The 18229-nt window shown below is 34.8% G+C and overlaps 1 protein-coding gene across 1 annotated transcript; it reads left to right on the top strand.

The window, feature by feature from the left end:
• Window positions 1-778: 778 nt before the first annotated feature.
• Window positions 779-17784, top strand: LOC150104233 (mitochondrial import inner membrane translocase subunit Tim8 A-like). The gene is made up of 2 exons (XM_090396955.1): window positions 779-1194; window positions 17649-17784. The coding sequence occupies exon 1, from the start codon at window positions 886-888 to the stop codon at window positions 1180-1182; it is 297 nt and encodes a 98-aa protein (XP_090253081.1). The 5' UTR covers window positions 779-885; the 3' UTR covers window positions 1183-1194; window positions 17649-17784.
• The last annotated feature ends 445 nt before the right edge of the window (window positions 17785-18229 follow it).

Genomic DNA, 18229 nt, shown 5'->3' with positions numbered 1-18229 from the left:
CACCCGATAAGAATCGTACACCTTCATGCTCCTTTATTATGTGTCATTTCATCTCTACATCGATTGTAGTACGTTCACGTTTACTATCAGCCATTGTGAATATTATTTATAAAAAAAATACCAAAAATGTGAATATAACACTATATAGGTTTGCTCACAGCAAGAAACACGTGGGTACTGGGAGCGATACAGCTTGTGGGACTGAGTGTCGACTTGCGCTAACCGTTTGCGCATAAGTGCTGCCCGTTAATATAGTGCGTATCTCGGGAATTTCTTATGTAATTTACGTATTTCGAATTACATATTCAGTTGTATGTTTGCAACTATTTTTCTCTTTCTTAGCTTCTCTTTTCAAGGCATGGATTTGTGTCCAGCTTAATGATAAATATTTTTATTAAAAACTTTAACATTTTTAAGTGCACTAAAATAAAAATTCGATCTTAATATCGAAAAATTCTATTTTGCTCTCATTGTTAAACGTAATCAAGGCATCGCACGTTTACTCCTGTAACTGGAGGACTGATTAATTAATCCACCTTTTACAATATTATAAGAGAAAAAATTGAAAAGAGGTGATATTTTTATTTCTCGATTGTATTTGTTCACAATTTGCATATGACAATCTGGGCGATATATATATATATATATATATATATATATATATTTATTTATTTATTTATTTATTTCAGCTTCATAGAGAGATTTATTACACTTACCTACACCCTTTGGTGAGTAAAAGGAATTAGCGGGGTTTATTTTTTACAGATTAGTTTATGAGAACTTCGTATCCTTCTATATCCCACACGTGTAGATCCATGTGAGTTTATTAATTGGCCTGCGTATAGAATTTCAAGTATTCTTGACTTTGTTAGATTAATTTTAACAATGAGTTTTGGAAGTAATTATGCTGGTGGAACGGAAGCTAAAGTTCAGATTGATTCGGAACTGAAGAGTTTTATTGAAGGAGAAACTCAGAAACAAAGATTTCAGTATTTAGTCAATGAATTAACAGAAAAATGCTGGGACATGTGCGTTGATAAGCCTGGACAGCGTTTAGATTCAAAGGTGGAAAACTGTTTATCTAATTGTGTCAATCGGTTCATAGATACCACAAACTTCGTTGTACAACGATTAGAGAAGATCGGTAGTCAACATGCCGGAAGTGAACTTGAATTAGAATAAATGGAGTAGAAGGTAACTAATAAAGTTAAACCTAACGTTAATTTCACTTCTCACAGATCATGTTATTGTTACATAATCAACTCTTTGAATATGATTTTTGTAGGTTTGTATACTGCTTTCTCTCCACTTCACGGGAAAGTTGGTGTTGTAGAAAGAAATATACTGGCCGTCTTTCACAATGTTTACTTATCCAAACTTTCACAACGTTCGAAGAGATTTAAAGCCCATCACAAGACCCGTTAATTTTAAATGCGCCAACATTTATATGGCTAATATCTGTAGACAGACATGTAAATACATTTCGGCTTATGTGGAATATAATATTCCAGTAGTAGAAGAGAAAGAATGAAAGTAAAGTACTAGCAATCTCTCCCCCCAACTGGTGCACGCCGGTCATATACAGTATTGTACATCAGGTTACAGGCCACCGTCGAAAAGTGAATCATTTTCTCTCTCTCTCAAGGATGCATACATATTATTATTATTATGTGACACATCCAGGGAGTCCAAAGATTCATCGAGGGAGAGTGTGTCAACAGCATCGAACGATTAACTCATTCCAACTACTAACTGCGCTCAAACTTGCATAACTTTTTGCGAGCCATTAGTAGCAGAGGCCCTACCAATCGACCAACCTTTGCTGGTAAAGTTTAATAACACTTTAAAGCAGGAATATGTGCTTAAGTGACGCAAATAAAACATTTTTTTTTTATTTACGAATTACTCAAATTAAAAATTTAGATTAATTTTCCCAACGTAAAAGTTAGTAATATTGAATAGTAGATTTTCTTCTTTTTGCATGTATTGAGAAACATCTCAATAACGGCATATGGTTTTAAGTATGCCTCATCACCAAATTAAATAATTTCAATCTTAGTATCTAATGTAATATGTTTAGAAGTCTTCCTTCTTTTTTGCTAGAGGCAACAGTAACCTTACTTTGATTTTCTTTGCAATTATTAATAACAATAAGATAAAATAATAGTTATTAACAATTTATAATTCACAGCAAAGCAGAGATATAGTGAGCAACAACATAAATAAATTGAGGTCACAAAACTTGTGTACTGGTTAGATCTGACAACTGATTTAACATCATATTGTTAAATCAGTTGTTAGAATCCTAAATCAGAATCCTACTGTATAATGAAATTTGAAGGGAAATCCATAACAAGAAAGTTCTTTGGAGATGGTATAAATAGGATGAAGGTCAACAGTTGCATGATAAATATAAAACATGGCTAGGAAAACAAGTATGATAAGAAGGAAGAAATTAGAATGTGAAAGAAGATTGTCATAGCAAGCTAAGAAAAAGTCCTGTGGAGTTCTTTAGTTATAGCCAGTAAAAGAAAAGGTGACTCTGGTAGAATGACAATGGTTGCTAAAGGTGGGTATTACAAGGCAGAAGACAGCATTAAAATATTTTGTTAGCATATTTTATTGTTGTTGAAATATGTTCGGACTGGGCATGGTGGTGGAAGGAGAAGATAATGGCATGGAAATAGAAGAATGGGAAGTGTTTACTATACTGAGCAAACTTGATATCAATAAAGGAATAGGATTGGATGAGGTGTCACTATACATTTTAAGAGAATGTGCAAAGGGATTAACTGTACTTCTGACTTTGTTGTTTAATGAAAGTCTTGTTATAGGAAAGGTCCTGGAAGAGTAGAAAGAGGATAAAGTAGTACCACTACATAAGAGTAGTTATAAAACAGAGGTATCAGATTAGTGATCAGTCTGCATTTTTGAGATCATAGTGAAGATCTTGGAGAAGTTGATCAAGAATGGAATACAAAATTGGACTGACAAAATAATCTCTAGATAGTCAACATAGATTTGTTTTAGTAATTTGATTGCATTTTACAAGGTGACAACAGTAGTGATGAAGGTATACTGTAGTTACTTTGGGAGCATTTGGATAGGCTGGGCCTTGTGGGCAGAAGAGTGAATATGCCTCTTCACTGTGAACAAGTATAAGATTTTGCATTTCAGACTGAGGAGATGGAATGCAGTGTACTATGTTAATGGAAATATTCTGTAAGAGGTGGAGAAAGTATGGGATTTTTTTTGGGGGGGGGGGGAGGGATGATTGTGGATAGAGGATTGAAGTTCAGGGGAAGATAGTGAAGATAACAAAGAGGATTGTAGGAATAATGAAAAGGACATTAGTAAGCCAAAAAAAAAAAAAAAAGTAGTTGTGCCATTATATAAGACATTAATTCAGTCCCCATTTAGACAGATTTGATCTGACTTTTGATGTGATGAAGAAACAATAGAAAGCATTCATAGGTGAATAAATGAGGTGATTTCAGGACTGTGAGATGTTGATCATGAGAAGAGATTAACTGTGGGTTGCAGTGTTTGTCATATAGGTGGTGGTGGTAGACACATATAAGCTTGTAAGTGGGTTTTATAGATTGATATAAGAGAATTTTTTCAATATATGGTAGGAAGGAAAAGAACAAGAGGTCATTTATGAAAGGTGAACAAGAGTTCACTGATTAGGGGGGGGGGTGAGGTGCAGTTTTTCTCATGGGCAATGCTTAGTGAGTGGTATATGTTGCCAGAGAGAGAGAGAGTGGTGATTGCAATATTGGTGAATGAGTTTAAGGACCTATATGATCAGCATTGTGTGAGTATGATTATCTCTGAAAGTTGTTTGTTTTAGATTTTAAGTATAAATATGCTATTTGTGGTTTAAGCAAATAGAGAGTACAGTTTGTAGGCTGTCCCAAATTGCCAGCCCATCCTCCTTCATTCAGAACCCAGTGGATACCTACTAATGGGATGCACCACGTGAGGGTGAGGATTAGGTTAGAAGCCCCAATCAGTTTTTCTGCATTCCTTAAAGGGGATGTGGAGGTCTCCTCCCAGTTATTTGGCTTTGACCCTTAAGCAACCTCCCAAGATACAAGAGTGTATGCAGGATTGGAAATTGGAAGTGACCATCGTTTAGTTTTAAGTAGGATAAAATTGAATATTAGTTTTATCCTACAGTATGTAAAAATACTGTTCTGGAAAGAATTAAAGTTGAGCAGCTTTTACAGGTCAACTGTAGACTCAGCTGTACAAACATTATTGAAAAAAAAATGAAAAGTTCAAAAACAAGAACCAAACCTTGAAGCTGAGTGGCAAACTCTGAAGAAAACATGATTGATTCAGTTAAGGATGCATGTGGTGAAGTTGTCTCCAAGGATAGAAAAAAGAACACCATAGTGAACAAAAGAAGTTAAAGAAGCAGTCCTGGAAAAGAAGAAAGCATACTGAAAGTTCCTAGCAAATAGATCAGTAGATGCCCAAAAAAGAATGCAGAAAAAATGTAAGAGAGCTAAGGTATGTGCTAAAGCAGCTAAACAAAAGTCATGGGAAAACTTCGGTAATACAGAAAGTAAATATCACAAAGGTGGCAAATATTCTGGAGGTTATTGAAAAAAGCTCAGAAATGAAGGAAAGAGTACTGTATGATAAAAATCGATGATAAAAGGGGACATGAAAATTGAAGATAAGGATATCCTAGATGTCTTCAGTAATTATTTGAAGCAAGCAGTGACAGAACTAGTGAAAATTTTTCAAGAGGAATGCAAACAGGAGTAGATATCAATATTTGAGAGAAAAGCTGTCAGAAACTTTAAATGTGGAAAGGTACCTGGAGTAGATGATATTTGACCAGAAATTCTCAAATATGGAGGTATAAAAGTTTTGCAGTGGCTACACTGTATAGTTCCGAGGGCCTAGTCAGAAGGTCAAATTTGAGAGGATTGGAGTAGTTTCCCATCTATAAGAAAGGAAATAAAGCTGGATGTGAGAATTACCGAGCAATTTCTCTACTTAGTGTTCAAATTAAGATTTATGTTTCTCAGCATCTTTACAAGTATGCTTTACAAGCATACTTGTAAAGATGCTGAGAAACTGGGAGAAGAACAAGCTGGATTCAAAGCAAATAGAAGTCAGGATCAGATTTTCACTTTATGACAAATAGTTGAGAAATTAGTGGAATATGACAAGGAACGTTATACAGGGCAATATTTTAATTATATTATATATTTTAATATATTTTATTTTTGTCATGTTGTACCATCATTTTTTATTTTGGAAAAGGCATATGACAAGGTGCCAAGAGAGAAGCTATTCGATACACCACAGTTATATGATGAATGGGGCATTATATCAAGCAATACTTAGTCTTTATTTGAGCTGTAAGTCAGCAGTTAAGGATATTGAAGGAAGTACAGGAAGATGGTTTAATGTTAAATATGGGGTGAGACAAAGATGTACATTATCCCCTCTGTTATTCATTATCTATATGGATCACATTATGAAGGAAAGTGGTATTAAACATGATATCAAAATTGGAGATCTTAATGTCAGCTCTTTGCTTTATGCGGATGATGTTAAGCTTCTAAATAAATCCGCTACAAGTCTGCAAGATTCTCTCACTAAATTGAATAACTTGTAATAGATATGGCATGAAGGTCAGCAATAAAAAGACAAAGACAATGAAAATAGGCAGAATCATTGAAAATGTCAACAGTGTTGTGAATAGAGAACCTGTGGAACAAGTAAAACATTTCAGCTACTTAGGCACGATTTTTTGTGAAGATGGTAAATTAAATATAGAAATAGACAACAGAATCAGCAAAGCTGGTATGGTGGGAAGTCAACTGAATAAATTCATATGGAATAAGAGAGAAATTAGTCGGAACACTAAATTAGCTGTATACAAGACAGTGTTCAAACCAGTTTAAACTTATGGATCTGAGAGCTGGGTCAGAAGTAAAACACTTGACCAAAGACTAGAGACTGCAGATATGAGAGTCCTGAGAAAGATTAGAGGCATGAACAGATGGCATCAATGGCAATATCATATTAAAAACGAGGATATTAGGAAAGAACTTGACATTGTCAGCATCCAGGAATGTGTTAGCAGAGCTAATCTCAGGTGGTATGGTCACTTAAACAGAATGGGCAAAGAAAGATTAGCGAAACAAGTGTTCTCTGCCAGGTTGGCAGCAAAACGACCCAGAGGAAGATCAAGATATAGGTGGATTGATACGGTAAAAAGTGCCTTAGACGATAGAAATATAAGATCTGATAATGTTGGAGTCTTGACAAGTAACACTGATTTGGAGGAAAATTGTAGATAGGAAGTTAGTAATGATGCAATTTTTTTCATGTAGTACTATCATATCCTGTACACCCCTTTGAGGGTACATGGCAGGAATTTGATGATGATGATATATTTTTATTTTAAGTCTGCCATATTTTAATTCCATGTCAGCAATTAGAATTGAAGAGAATACAAGAAGATGGTTTAATGTAAAATCAGGTGTAAGATAGGGATGCACATTATTTCCACTCGTATCATGCATATGGATCATATTATGTAAGAAAGTAACATTAAACCTGATATTAGAATTGGGGATATCAAATTTAGCTCTTTGCTTTTTGCAGATGATATACTCCTAAATACATCCATTGCAAGTCCAGGATTCTGTAACTAAATTGAATAAGAGCTGTAATGAATGTCGCTTGGAAATCAGTAATAAGAAGAACAAAACTGAAAATAGGCAGGAGCATTGAAAACTCAGCATCATTCTGACTGGAGAGCTATAGAACAAATAAAATATTTCTATGGTAGATAGCCAGTTGAATGAATTTATATGGAATTACAGAGAAATTTGTCAAAACACTAAACTAGCAGTATACAAAGTGCAGACATACAAGCTGTGAGACATACAGTCTACAATCTCTAGTGCTAAGTCAGATGATATTATTATTATGATGGGTGACCTAAATGCAAAAGTGGGCTCAGAAAAAATCTCATTCTGCATGGGTAACCAAGGGCTTGAAATTAGAAATGAAAGAATGAATGATTGATCCATTTCCGTGAAACCAATGACTTACTAATTGCACATTATTTAAACATCCTCCCAGAAGACTGTATACATGGAAAAGCCCTGGGGACATCTGTAGAAACCAAATTGACTATATAATAAGCAAAAGATTCCGAAATGGGATAACAAAAACATTGGGCCACAACCCAGTGATTGCAAAAATCAAAATAAAACTTAAGATACCAAGCTGACAAGTCTGATACCCCCCCCCACACACACACCACCACCACCACCACCACACGCACACAGAGAATAGAAGACCAATTGATTAAATTAACATGATGAACTGGCAAACATTGAAAAAGAGCATCAACGAAGGATTTAAAAAGGAAAAAGTATAAACCTTGGATAAATGAAAAAATCTTAGTTGATGGGGGGGGGGATTAAAGAACCAAACCTGAATATAAAAACATGAACAAAGAAATAAAAAAAAAAAAAAGAATGCAGGAAAGCTGAGGAGGAATGGATTAGGAATAAATGTACAGACATAAAAAACCTTGACAGAAAGCACTGAAGCAGAGAAATGCATGAAAAGATCAGAGAAATTACACAGGACAAATAAAGTAAATCACTCAAATGTCATTAGGGACTCAATTCTAAAAAAAAAATCATGGAAAGATAGGTTGAATATACAAGGAAATTATAAACAACAAATATATAAAGGAACAACAAAGAAATTTAATTTAAAATGCTGTCAAAAAACTAAAACCACATAAAGCTGCAGGAATAGATAAAATCTTGGCAGAATGGTTGAGGCCCTAAATGAAGAATGACTGAAATTTCTAACAAAATTATGTAATAAGATATACGAGACTGGATTTCTACCCAAAGATATTAACCACTTGATTTTTGTTCCAGTTCCCAAAAAAAAACAAAATCTACAAGATGTGAAGAGTTCGGGACAATTAGCCTCATCAGCCAAGTATCAAAAGTTCTCTTATATTGTTGTTGAAAGAAATATGAGAAAAATAAACATAGAAATAAATGATACACAAAGTGGCTTCGAGTAAAATGTTGGTATTTTCAACATTAGAACCATCATAGAAAGATATTTAGAAAAACAAAAAGATGCGTATCTCTGCTTCAAAGATTACAAAAGGGCATTTGAGAATATTCAACATGAGCATTTAATTGAAAATCATTCAAAACTTTCTTTGAGAATAAATAGGAAGACCTCAGAAGAATTTCCAGTTCAGAAAGGTATGTGAAAGGTTGTGTCTTGTCTCCAATTCTCTTTAAGCTGTACACTGAAGAAATATTTAATAAAATTAGTAACCTCAAAGGAATCACTGTTGGGGACAGAAATATTAATAACCTAAATATGCAGATGACATGGTTCTTCTAGCTGAAAACAAATATAACCTCAAGATTCTTACAGATGAAACCCTCAAATACAGTGAACAGCATGGCCTCAGTTTCAACTTTAAAAAGACAAAAATCATAATTTCAAGAGAAAAGGAAATATCAATGACAATGAGTAGAAAAGCTGGAAGTCATTAAGAGACATGAAAGTGCACTAGTAATACAATGATTGTGCGAGACCTGGGATACAGTGAGTCTGCAATTTGGACTATATTAAATAAGGGCAAAGAATACAAAGAACAAGAAAAAGTTCTTGCTGCTTTTTTATGCATGCAGATCACCGGAAATAGAAGACATTTAATGATCGAGATGGAGCGTCTTCTATCACTCTGAATTGAGGATGATAACCAAAAAAAAAAAAAAAAAAAATACCTCTTAGTACAAGGAATATTCGGGCATAAGCTCTCAATATTTTTACCTCAAGTGAAAGAGAACAAATTTCAAGTGGAATATGAAAGCTTTACTGCTAGTTTAAGATGGTTTGACCATTTTAAAAATCGAACTGGACTGCATAACTTAAAAATAACAGGAATCAGTTAGTGCTGATAAAGATTCTGCGGCCAACTTTCTGAAGAATTGCAAAGCATAATTCAGGAGGGTGATTATGATGATCTTTAAATATTCAACATTGACAAAATTGGTTTCCTAGCTAAAACTGAAGCATCTCAACCAGGATACAAAGTGTGCAAAATCCAAGATCTAACATTATGGAAGAAATCAGCACAATTGGAAAAGAACTAGGATTTAATGAACTGGATAATGAAGATGTGAGCAGCTTGCTTGATTCCCATTAAGAACAGTTAAGCGAGAATGATCTCCTTCAACTAGAAGAGCAGAATGCGTATGAAAGAGTGCGAACAAGAAGAGAATATTACGACTAAGAAGCTAACCGCAAAAGAACTTGAGCTATTTCAATCACTTTGAGTATGCTAAGAAAATTTTGTTTGATGCTGATCCTAATATGGAACGAAGCTTCGAAGTCTGCCGAAATCGTGATAAAGCAATTGCGAATTGCATGACGAGATGAAAAAGTCGAGCACTATTCATCATCTTTACTTAATTTTTTTTGTAAAAAAAAGTAGCTTAATCAAATGTTTAGACATTAAATAAAGATTTAACAATTGATTTTTATTAACTTTAACAATTTTATCCTCTAATATAGCTTGTACTGTAATTTTTTCCCAAATTTACGCTAACTGATGGATGAATTATAATCATTCCTATTGTTTATTGGATTCACTTAATGTGATTTCTCTTAGCACACATTAATTGTTGGATTAATTAATCACGTTAAGCAAGGTTTTCCTGTAAACTAGAACATGTGCAAACATACATACTTTGGACACTTGATCACATAGAATGGTAGGACAGATGATGAAATTAGGATTGAAATCACGGTTATCTTTCAGTGATGTGCAAAAATTGCAAAATCTGCCAACATCTAGGGAATTAAATCTGAAAACATCAGAATCTCCAAATGCTACATATGGTCTACATTACTGTATGGAGTAGAGACATGGACACTTTCCAATCTGAGTGAGAAAAAACTAGAGATCTTTGACATGTGGACACTGTGGAGAATTATATGGATATTATGGAAAGACAAAAAGTCAAATGAAGAGGTACTAGAGATGGTAGGTGAAAACAGAAGCCTGATAACAGATTAAAAAGAGAAAAGTCAGCTATTTCGGACATATTCTTAGACACAATTGCCTACAAAGGACATTTCTTGAAGGAACTATTGGAAACTTGAAGGAAAGAGGAGGAGAGAAAGACAAAGACTGAAGTGGATGAAAAATATAGAAGAATGGACCTATCTCTCATATGATATAAAGTAATGCAGAAGTCACGTGCAAACTCTGTTTGCTTACACTTGGATTAAAGATGAAACCAAGAATATAATTTTTTGTCATCTTTAATTTATATCATAACCAAGTGGAAAAACTTTCAAACATCTTTCTGTAATCCAGAGTATTTTAGTAATAAGGTGTGACACTTTTTGACATATACTTATATATGGAAATATCACTTCTGGGTCTGGCTCCCACTGATGAGACCTCAATAAAGGTCTCATCAGTGGGAGCCAGACCTAGAAGTGATATTTCCATATAAGTATATATGGAAATATATATATACTTATATATGTATACAAAACTGGTCTGGGTAGTGACCCTTCCCATAATGCTATGCATTAATGTAAAATATACTTGCTATGTATAATGAATAAAGTTTAATGAATAAAAATTAAATTTGCCAAATAAATTTATTTGTTTGCCAAATTGCAAACACATCATCAACATTGCATAGCCAAACCACTGGAAGAGTAACTTTATTCATAGCTAGGTTTTTCAAGTGTCCTATGTAGAAATTGGCTAAGGGAGGGCTCATTGCTGTTCCATCTAGTTGTTAGTATGTCTTCCCTTTCCATGCAAAATAACCTGCATGTACTGTTAAATCTATGTAAATTCAAATATATCTTGGGGGAAATGCAACTTTATCAAATCAAGGGTTTCAATTAATGGTACATTGGTTAATAGTGAAGTAATATCAAAACTAATCATTATGTCTGAACTTTTTTAAGATGCAAAATAACCTGCATGTACTGTTAAATCTATGTAAATTCAAATATATCTTGGGGGAAATGCAACTTTATCAAATCAAGGGTTTCAATTAATGGTACATTGGTTAATAGTGAAGTAATATCAAAACTAATCATTATGTCTGAACTTTTTTAAGATATGGATTTCTAATATACTTTTTAGGTGAATGGAATTTTTAACAAAGGAGAAAGAATTATGTTTGGGGGCAGGGGGCTAGTAATTTAGCTAAATGTTTAGCAAGTTTGTATGTGGGACTGTTTATACTATACACAATAAGGTGTAGGGTGCATGAAAAAAACTTGCGTTTACTGTTTCTTTTGGCCAGGAAGTGACTTTCTTCAATAATCTGCAAACTTTATTCTTTTGAGAGGATTAGATTAGATCTAAGATTCAGATAATTCAGAAACCCTTGTAATGAGACATCATATTCATTACTTTTTTTTTATGTCCATTTTCGACCTCATAAACAGAATTGGTGGTTACACAGTTACACATGTTGAGCAGTAAAAGTCATCTATCAACTTAAAGTTGTAAATAATAGATAAATGGTGGTTAGTTAAATTTATGATTACAATACTAACTCAGCTACCTTGATGATAAAACCTTTATAGAAATTATTAATTGTTATGGCTATTTTTGCCTATTTATTTATAGGAGCAACATGGAAATTTTTCCAGAAATAATACCTTTGTAGAAATTTTGAAATGTTATGTAATGTTATCTTATTGTATTAGTTTTCTTTTGATATTCATTCTAATGCATTCGTTCCTTGTAACTGATAGTAGCTATGTTATGACTCAAGTTTCATTTTGTGTAGCACAGAACATGCACAGAGGATAAAAGTATTGAACTGTTGCTACTTTTAACTCTTTACGTGACAGAGAGAGAAATGCAAGTGAAGTTGTGTGAGTTTCAAAATTTTATTTCATAGATTTTTATGCGATCTTAGAAGGAATAGCAACTGTTAATATTGAAAGCAGTGGATTATATAATACCTGCTTACCTATCCTCTTTGTGTCCTGTGGCACATAAGGCTTAGATCTGCCATCTCCATTCTTTTGCAATTCTAGCCTTCTGTCTTTCTTTTCCAACCAGTTATCTTTCTTTCTATTGTTCTTTGAGGTTAGTTTAGGCCTTCCTCCTTTTCCAGTATCTACATCATTGCTTGCTACCCTTGAAATTTCTCCTCTGTCATCCATTCTTCGGTAAGTGGGCATTCCATTTCCATGTCTTTTTGTATAAAATTTTCCTGCTTGTTTATAAAGAATGTTATACTAGACAAGAAGTTATATTCTTGGGTTACTTTTTTTTACTTTTATTCTTCCATCTCTGGCATGGGTAAGCGGGTTTTTTCTCCCGTAAACTCAAGAAAATCGACCGTAGAACCCACATTATTTCAGACATTAAATATATTGTGTTAGGGACCACAAGATGGCGGCACTTGTTGAGCCGTCTCTCTTCACTGCGGAGCCACTTAATTAGTGATAGCCTTGGCCAGCTATCTCTGATTGGCTGCCAGTGGAGATTGAACTGCCCACTCAGTCTCCAAAAGTTAGATAGGGCTAAACGGCCTCGCTTTCTCCCTATATACGGGAATAAAAAGGCGTTAGCTGATTTTTTTTTTTTCTTCCTTCCAAGAATAATCAAAGTTTGTGTCATGACTTCACATCAGTTGCCTTTGTATACTTTTCTTTGTAAGCAAGTGGAAAAACCTTCTACAACTATCTCTGATCCAGAGTATTTTAATATGGTGAACAAGCAGAAGGAATTTTTGTCATTGTTGGCTCATCCTGACCAAAGCTTTTGGCATTAGTGAGACATGGTAACAGAAGATATAGTTTAGTGGATAGAATGTGAAAGGTATAGTGTGTTCATGGAGGATAGAGAGAAAAAAATGGGAGAGGAGTGTTATTGATAATAGCCGATGAACTGCAACCAAAGAGAGTAGAAGTTCAATTGCAGGCCAGTAAAAATAGCACATTTGAGGCTATCTGGTGTGAGATTGAGGCCAGCAGTTGACCAGGGGATAGAAAACATGGAGACAGTATGTATCGGCAAACAATGAGTGGAGGGCAGGTAATTATTATGGGTGATTTCAACTATGAGAACTAGATTAGAAGAAGAAGAAGATAATTACCTAAAACAGCACGTGATGAAATATACTAGAAGCTCGATCTAGTAATTGCATCTGAGAATTTGTCTATAATTAATCTCACCATGTTGCCACCAATTGGTGAGAGTGATCATATGGTCTTGACCTGGGAGGTGGCTAAATGTGTGAAATTTTCAGTTAAGATGTTGAATTATATATGCAGAATTACAGGGCTGGAAAGTATGGCAAGCTTAGGAGATTGCTTGGATTGGTGCCATGACATATAAAACTGCAAGGGCTGGATGTTGATAGTTCATCGGAAGTGTTCAAGGGAGGTAATGGCAGACTGTGCTTACCTACAGTCAGGAAAATAAATCAAGTGGTAGTTAAACGGATGAATATCATCATTAAGCTGGATCTGCAAAAAAATAAAAAATAGAAACAATTGTGGATGGAATTTAAGGAGAAAGGGGAACTGCAGTCACATGAACAATCCAAGGCACAGGTCAGAAAAGTAACTAGTGTGGTAAGAAAGGCAAAAGCAAAATGAAAGGAAATTAGCAATACAGGCTAAACGTAATCCCAAGCAGTTTTTCTGATATGCTGCAGTTAAAAGAAAGAATGCATATAGCATAATGATTTTAATGAATGCTGATGGTAGGGAGGTAACTAAATCAGTCAAAATAGTAGAATTACTAAGTGAACACTTTGCAAGAGTATATCATTCAGGTGGTGATTTGCAGGAACGAGAGAGCCAAAGGCTTATATGGGAACTGAGGTAAATGAAATGAAGGTGCTTAGCATATTACAGAACCTAAACATGAATACAGCTATGGGATTGAATGGTATTCCAGCTCGAGTTTTACATGAAGCATTGAGGGAATTGTGTTTAATCAAAGTCTCAGCTCTGGTTAGTGTTTAATTGGAATCTCAGCTCTCCTTATATCATTCCACTCAAGGGGGTGGAAAGATGGAAAACAGTTCCATTTCATAAATGAAGCTCCAAGACTGATGTAGCAAATTACTCGCCAATCCTCATATCAGGAGTTGTCAAAGTATTGGAAAAGTTGGTCAAGAGCAAAATACAGGAATGGATAGGCAGTTTTGTGAAGGGTAGGTCATTCCTCAGCAACTTGCTCATGTTTTATATTACAGCAACAGCTGAGTTGAATAAAAGTAATGAGTTTACGGTGATACTGTTGGACTTTGCAAAGGCCTTTGCCAGGATACCACATGGAGATTCTAATCAGTAAACTGCAGCACATGGGGATGGATAAAGGGTTGGTGAGATAGATATGAGGGTGGTTGATGGAGAGATATTATCAGAGAGTAGTTTATTCACGAGTAGAGTTCAAACGAAGGCCTGTGACTAGTGGCGTGCTGCAGGGTTCTGTTCTGGGACCACTACTGTTTATTTTGTACATTAACGATATAGGAAAGGATCTGAGAAGAACTGTTCAATTATTTGCTGATGATGCAAAGTTGGTACTTCATGGAGATCCTGAATAATAAGTCCTTTCATAACTCATTGATTAACTCAGTAATTTCACTCTAATGGTATCTAAAAGGATAATATTTCTTATTAAGTATTAAATTTATAAGCAAGTTTAATCTGGCAGGGAGTCATGAAGATTTAATAAGAAGGTGTAATTTTGTTTTTTTTAATAACATTTTCTAGGAAAACAGCTTGAACTTCTTTCATGAAGTATGAATGACTTCAGGCTTCAACTTCAGAGAAGGAACTGACTTCATGCTCTATTTCTTTGACTGAAACAGATCTTAAAAAAATTAATCTGTGTGAAAGACTAAATCAGAATAAATGTGCTAGCTGATAAAAGCAGTTAGGTTTTTTTTTTTAAAAAAAAAAAAGTTTTTCATTGTAATTGTCAGATTAAGTTACTTTGTGAGCATCGATGAATATGATAATTGCAATGAAATTACTGTTTTATTAACCTATTTGCTTTTATCAATTTATATATTATTATTTTAGAGCTCTTTATTTAAAGTTTAATGTCAAAATGACATTGTCACTTTAGCCAAAGGCTGAAATTTAATCAGTTAGCTAATAAAATTCACAAAGCTAGCTGTACTGCTAACTCTTACATATTATATATTTATTTTGTTGACATTAAATATTTTTTTCCTTTTAGTTTTTATCATGTTGATTTTGAACTTGATATTATTATTATTATTCAGGCCTCCATGGAGTCAAAAGACTCATTGTTCTCGCTCTCATCTCCATCAGGCAAAGCATTCCATGGTTCAACCACCCTCCATGCAAAGAAACCACTCCTCACCCTCATGCTCACAGTTTCCTTTCGTAACTTCTAGGGATGGCCTCTTGTCATCACTCCTTCCTGCTGTTCAACCAAGTAAAAGAACTCCCCAATGTCAACCCTGTAACCCCCCCTCAACGGTTTAAAAGTCTCAATCATATCACCTCTCCTTCTTCTATCCACCAAACTCTGCAGTCCACACTCCCTCAGCCGATCCTCATAACTAACATTGTACAGTCCTGACATCAACTTTGTTATCTGCCTTTGTATCCTTTACATAGTTAATTTATCCCCTTCAAATCCTGGGGATCAGATAGGAGAACAATAGTCTAAGTGTGGTCTGATCAGAGTCTTATACAATGGAATGATAAGCCTTTTATCTCTGCAGGTCAGTGTCCTTCTCATTATTGCAGCAATCCTCTGTGTTACCTTCACTACCTTTGCAATATGTCCCCTAAATTTCAGGTTTCTATCAATCATCAACCCCAGATCTCTTGTTTCCCTTACTTCCTCCAGTTTAACTCCTCCCATAGAGTATGCAGCGTCCCCTTGATGTGTCCCAAACCTCAAGACCTTACATTTTGCTGCATTAAACTGACAACCCCATTCATTTGCCCATCTATCTAGCATATTCAAATCCTCTTGCAGGGCTGCCACATCTGCACTATTACTAATAATCCTTCCCAGCTTCGCATCATCCGCAAACAACTGAATATCCCTTTGCAATCCACTGACAATGTCATTGATATAAAGGTTAAACGATATAGGTCCTAGTTCTGAGCCGTGTGGGACCCCACTTGTAACCCTCTGCTTCCTTGAAACTGCCCCACCATACACAACTCTCTGATACCTATCGGACAGCCAATCCTGAATCCAGTTGACCAATCTGACATCCAGACCCATGTGCTGCAACTTAAATATCAGCTTATCATGTAGCACCCTGTCAAATGCCTTCTTCGCTAAGTCTAAGAAAATGGCAGTATATGCCTTTCCTTCATCTAATGCTCTTGTAACTTTATCATAAAAGGTTAGCATATTGCTAAAACAAGAGTGCCCCTTCACAAATCCATGTTGACTCTCACAGATAACATTACTCTCATCTGCCCAATGCTGTATACGGTCCTTCACTACTTTCTCCAAGATCTTACTAACTACTGATGACACACAAACTGACCTATAATTAGACACTTCCAGTCTGCCACCGCCCTTAAGCAATGGTGCTATCTTATCTTCCTTCCATTCCATGGGCACCTTTCCCGCAGCCAGACTTTCATTGAAAAGCCAGGTCAAAGGCACTGTCAGTTCCCTAGCACATTCTCTCAAAACTTGTGGTGAAATACCATCCAGTCCTACAGGTTTACTGACATCCAGAGTACTCGGTATTTGAAACACACTCTCCTCCTGTACCTCTAAACCTCGAACCTGCCCAATCCCTCTAGCATTAAAACTGACTCCTCCAGGATGAAATACTCCAATAAAGTGTTCATTAAATAATTCCACTATATTCTCTGCATCAGTCATTCTATTTTTTATCCCACAATATCATTCTTCCACAGTCATTTCTCCTCCTACTGGCCACATATCTAAAAAATTCCCTTGGATTTTCTTTGGATCTTAGGGCCAATCTCCTCTCATATTCCAGTTTCTTCTTCCTTACTATACTAGTCACTCTTCTGGCCTGTGTCTTATATTCTTCATGCATCTTCTTTTCAGCTGTCTCCTTATATCTCTTCCATAGCCTCATATGCTGCTAAGAATATGAATTTGATTAATGTTAATCAAACTTATATTCTTATATTATATAGGCTCATTCTGCTGTTTAATGGTAAACTTTTGCAATGGTAGTTGAGTGGTTTCACAGTGTATTATTGCCTGTCCTGAGAGAAAGAAACCTAGATTCAATCCAGTCTATGATAAACTTTATTAGTTCCTTTATCAGGCAAAATGTATACAATCAAAAACAGCCTCTACACGCATTTGTCTGACACAGTACACATGTAAGCTCTAACAGTTTGAGCCAGCAGGTTCCAGAAACAATTGCTAGATTGCAGTCAACGCATAAGTTAAAAAACTGACTTAGGTTAAAAATAATTATGATGACATGCTTATTTTTCAGGTGCTCCTTCAAAATTTTCATTGCTTGTTAATTAAAATGGTTTCTTTAATAATTTTTTTTACAACTTTGATTTAAAATTGTAATGATTTATTTAACTGAATTTGTATTTTCGTTTTCTTTCAGGTCACTAACAGATGATGTTTATGGACAGGAGAATAGCCTGTGTTTTTTTTTTTTAGTGAATCTATAGAATTTTTAAAAATGATATGCAATCTGCTTTCTGTAGATACATTTGCAAAATAAAAATATTTATATAGTATTATTTGCACTTATTTCATACAGTTGCATTTGCTCAATTGGTTGGGGTTGGTTAGTTGAAGAGAGAAATCCTAACTTCATAAAGCACTATTCTTGGCATCTCTTATCAGTTTATTCATCAATTTGACACAGCTGTTACAAGTGGGGGGGGGGGATTCACAAAAATTTGCAGAATTAAAAATAAAAGATTTTGGTCCAAAAAGAAGTGACATTCATTTCTTGTAACAAGCATGCTTACTTCATTATAATTAACATTTTTGATTATTTACCACAGACAATTATGTAACTGTTTTGATTTCTAGTATAATGCAACAAAACAATAAAGTTAAAATGTTTACATATTTAAATGTGGATCAGCTATGTAGGAAGGAGGGATGTAAACAGCAGTTTGTCCAATGTTTATACACTTCAGTGATGGAAAATGCAAGTTTTATGACAGAGGAAAA

This window comes from Typopeltis vanoorti, chromosome 8, assembly GCF_054136105.1.
Source record: "Typopeltis vanoorti isolate ZY-2024b chromosome 8, IOZ_Tvanoo_1.0, whole genome shotgun sequence".
In the NCBI taxonomy this organism is placed as follows: Eukaryota; Metazoa; Arthropoda; class Arachnida; order Uropygi; family Thelyphonidae; genus Typopeltis; species Typopeltis vanoorti.
This window is presented reverse-complemented; position numbering and strand designations above follow the sequence as displayed.

What these genes read in the sequence shown, in the direction of transcription:
- LOC150104233 (XM_090396955.1), top strand. Translation starts at nt 886, where the DNA reads ATGAGTTTTGGAAGTAATTATGCTGGTGGAACGGAAGCTAAAGTTCAG.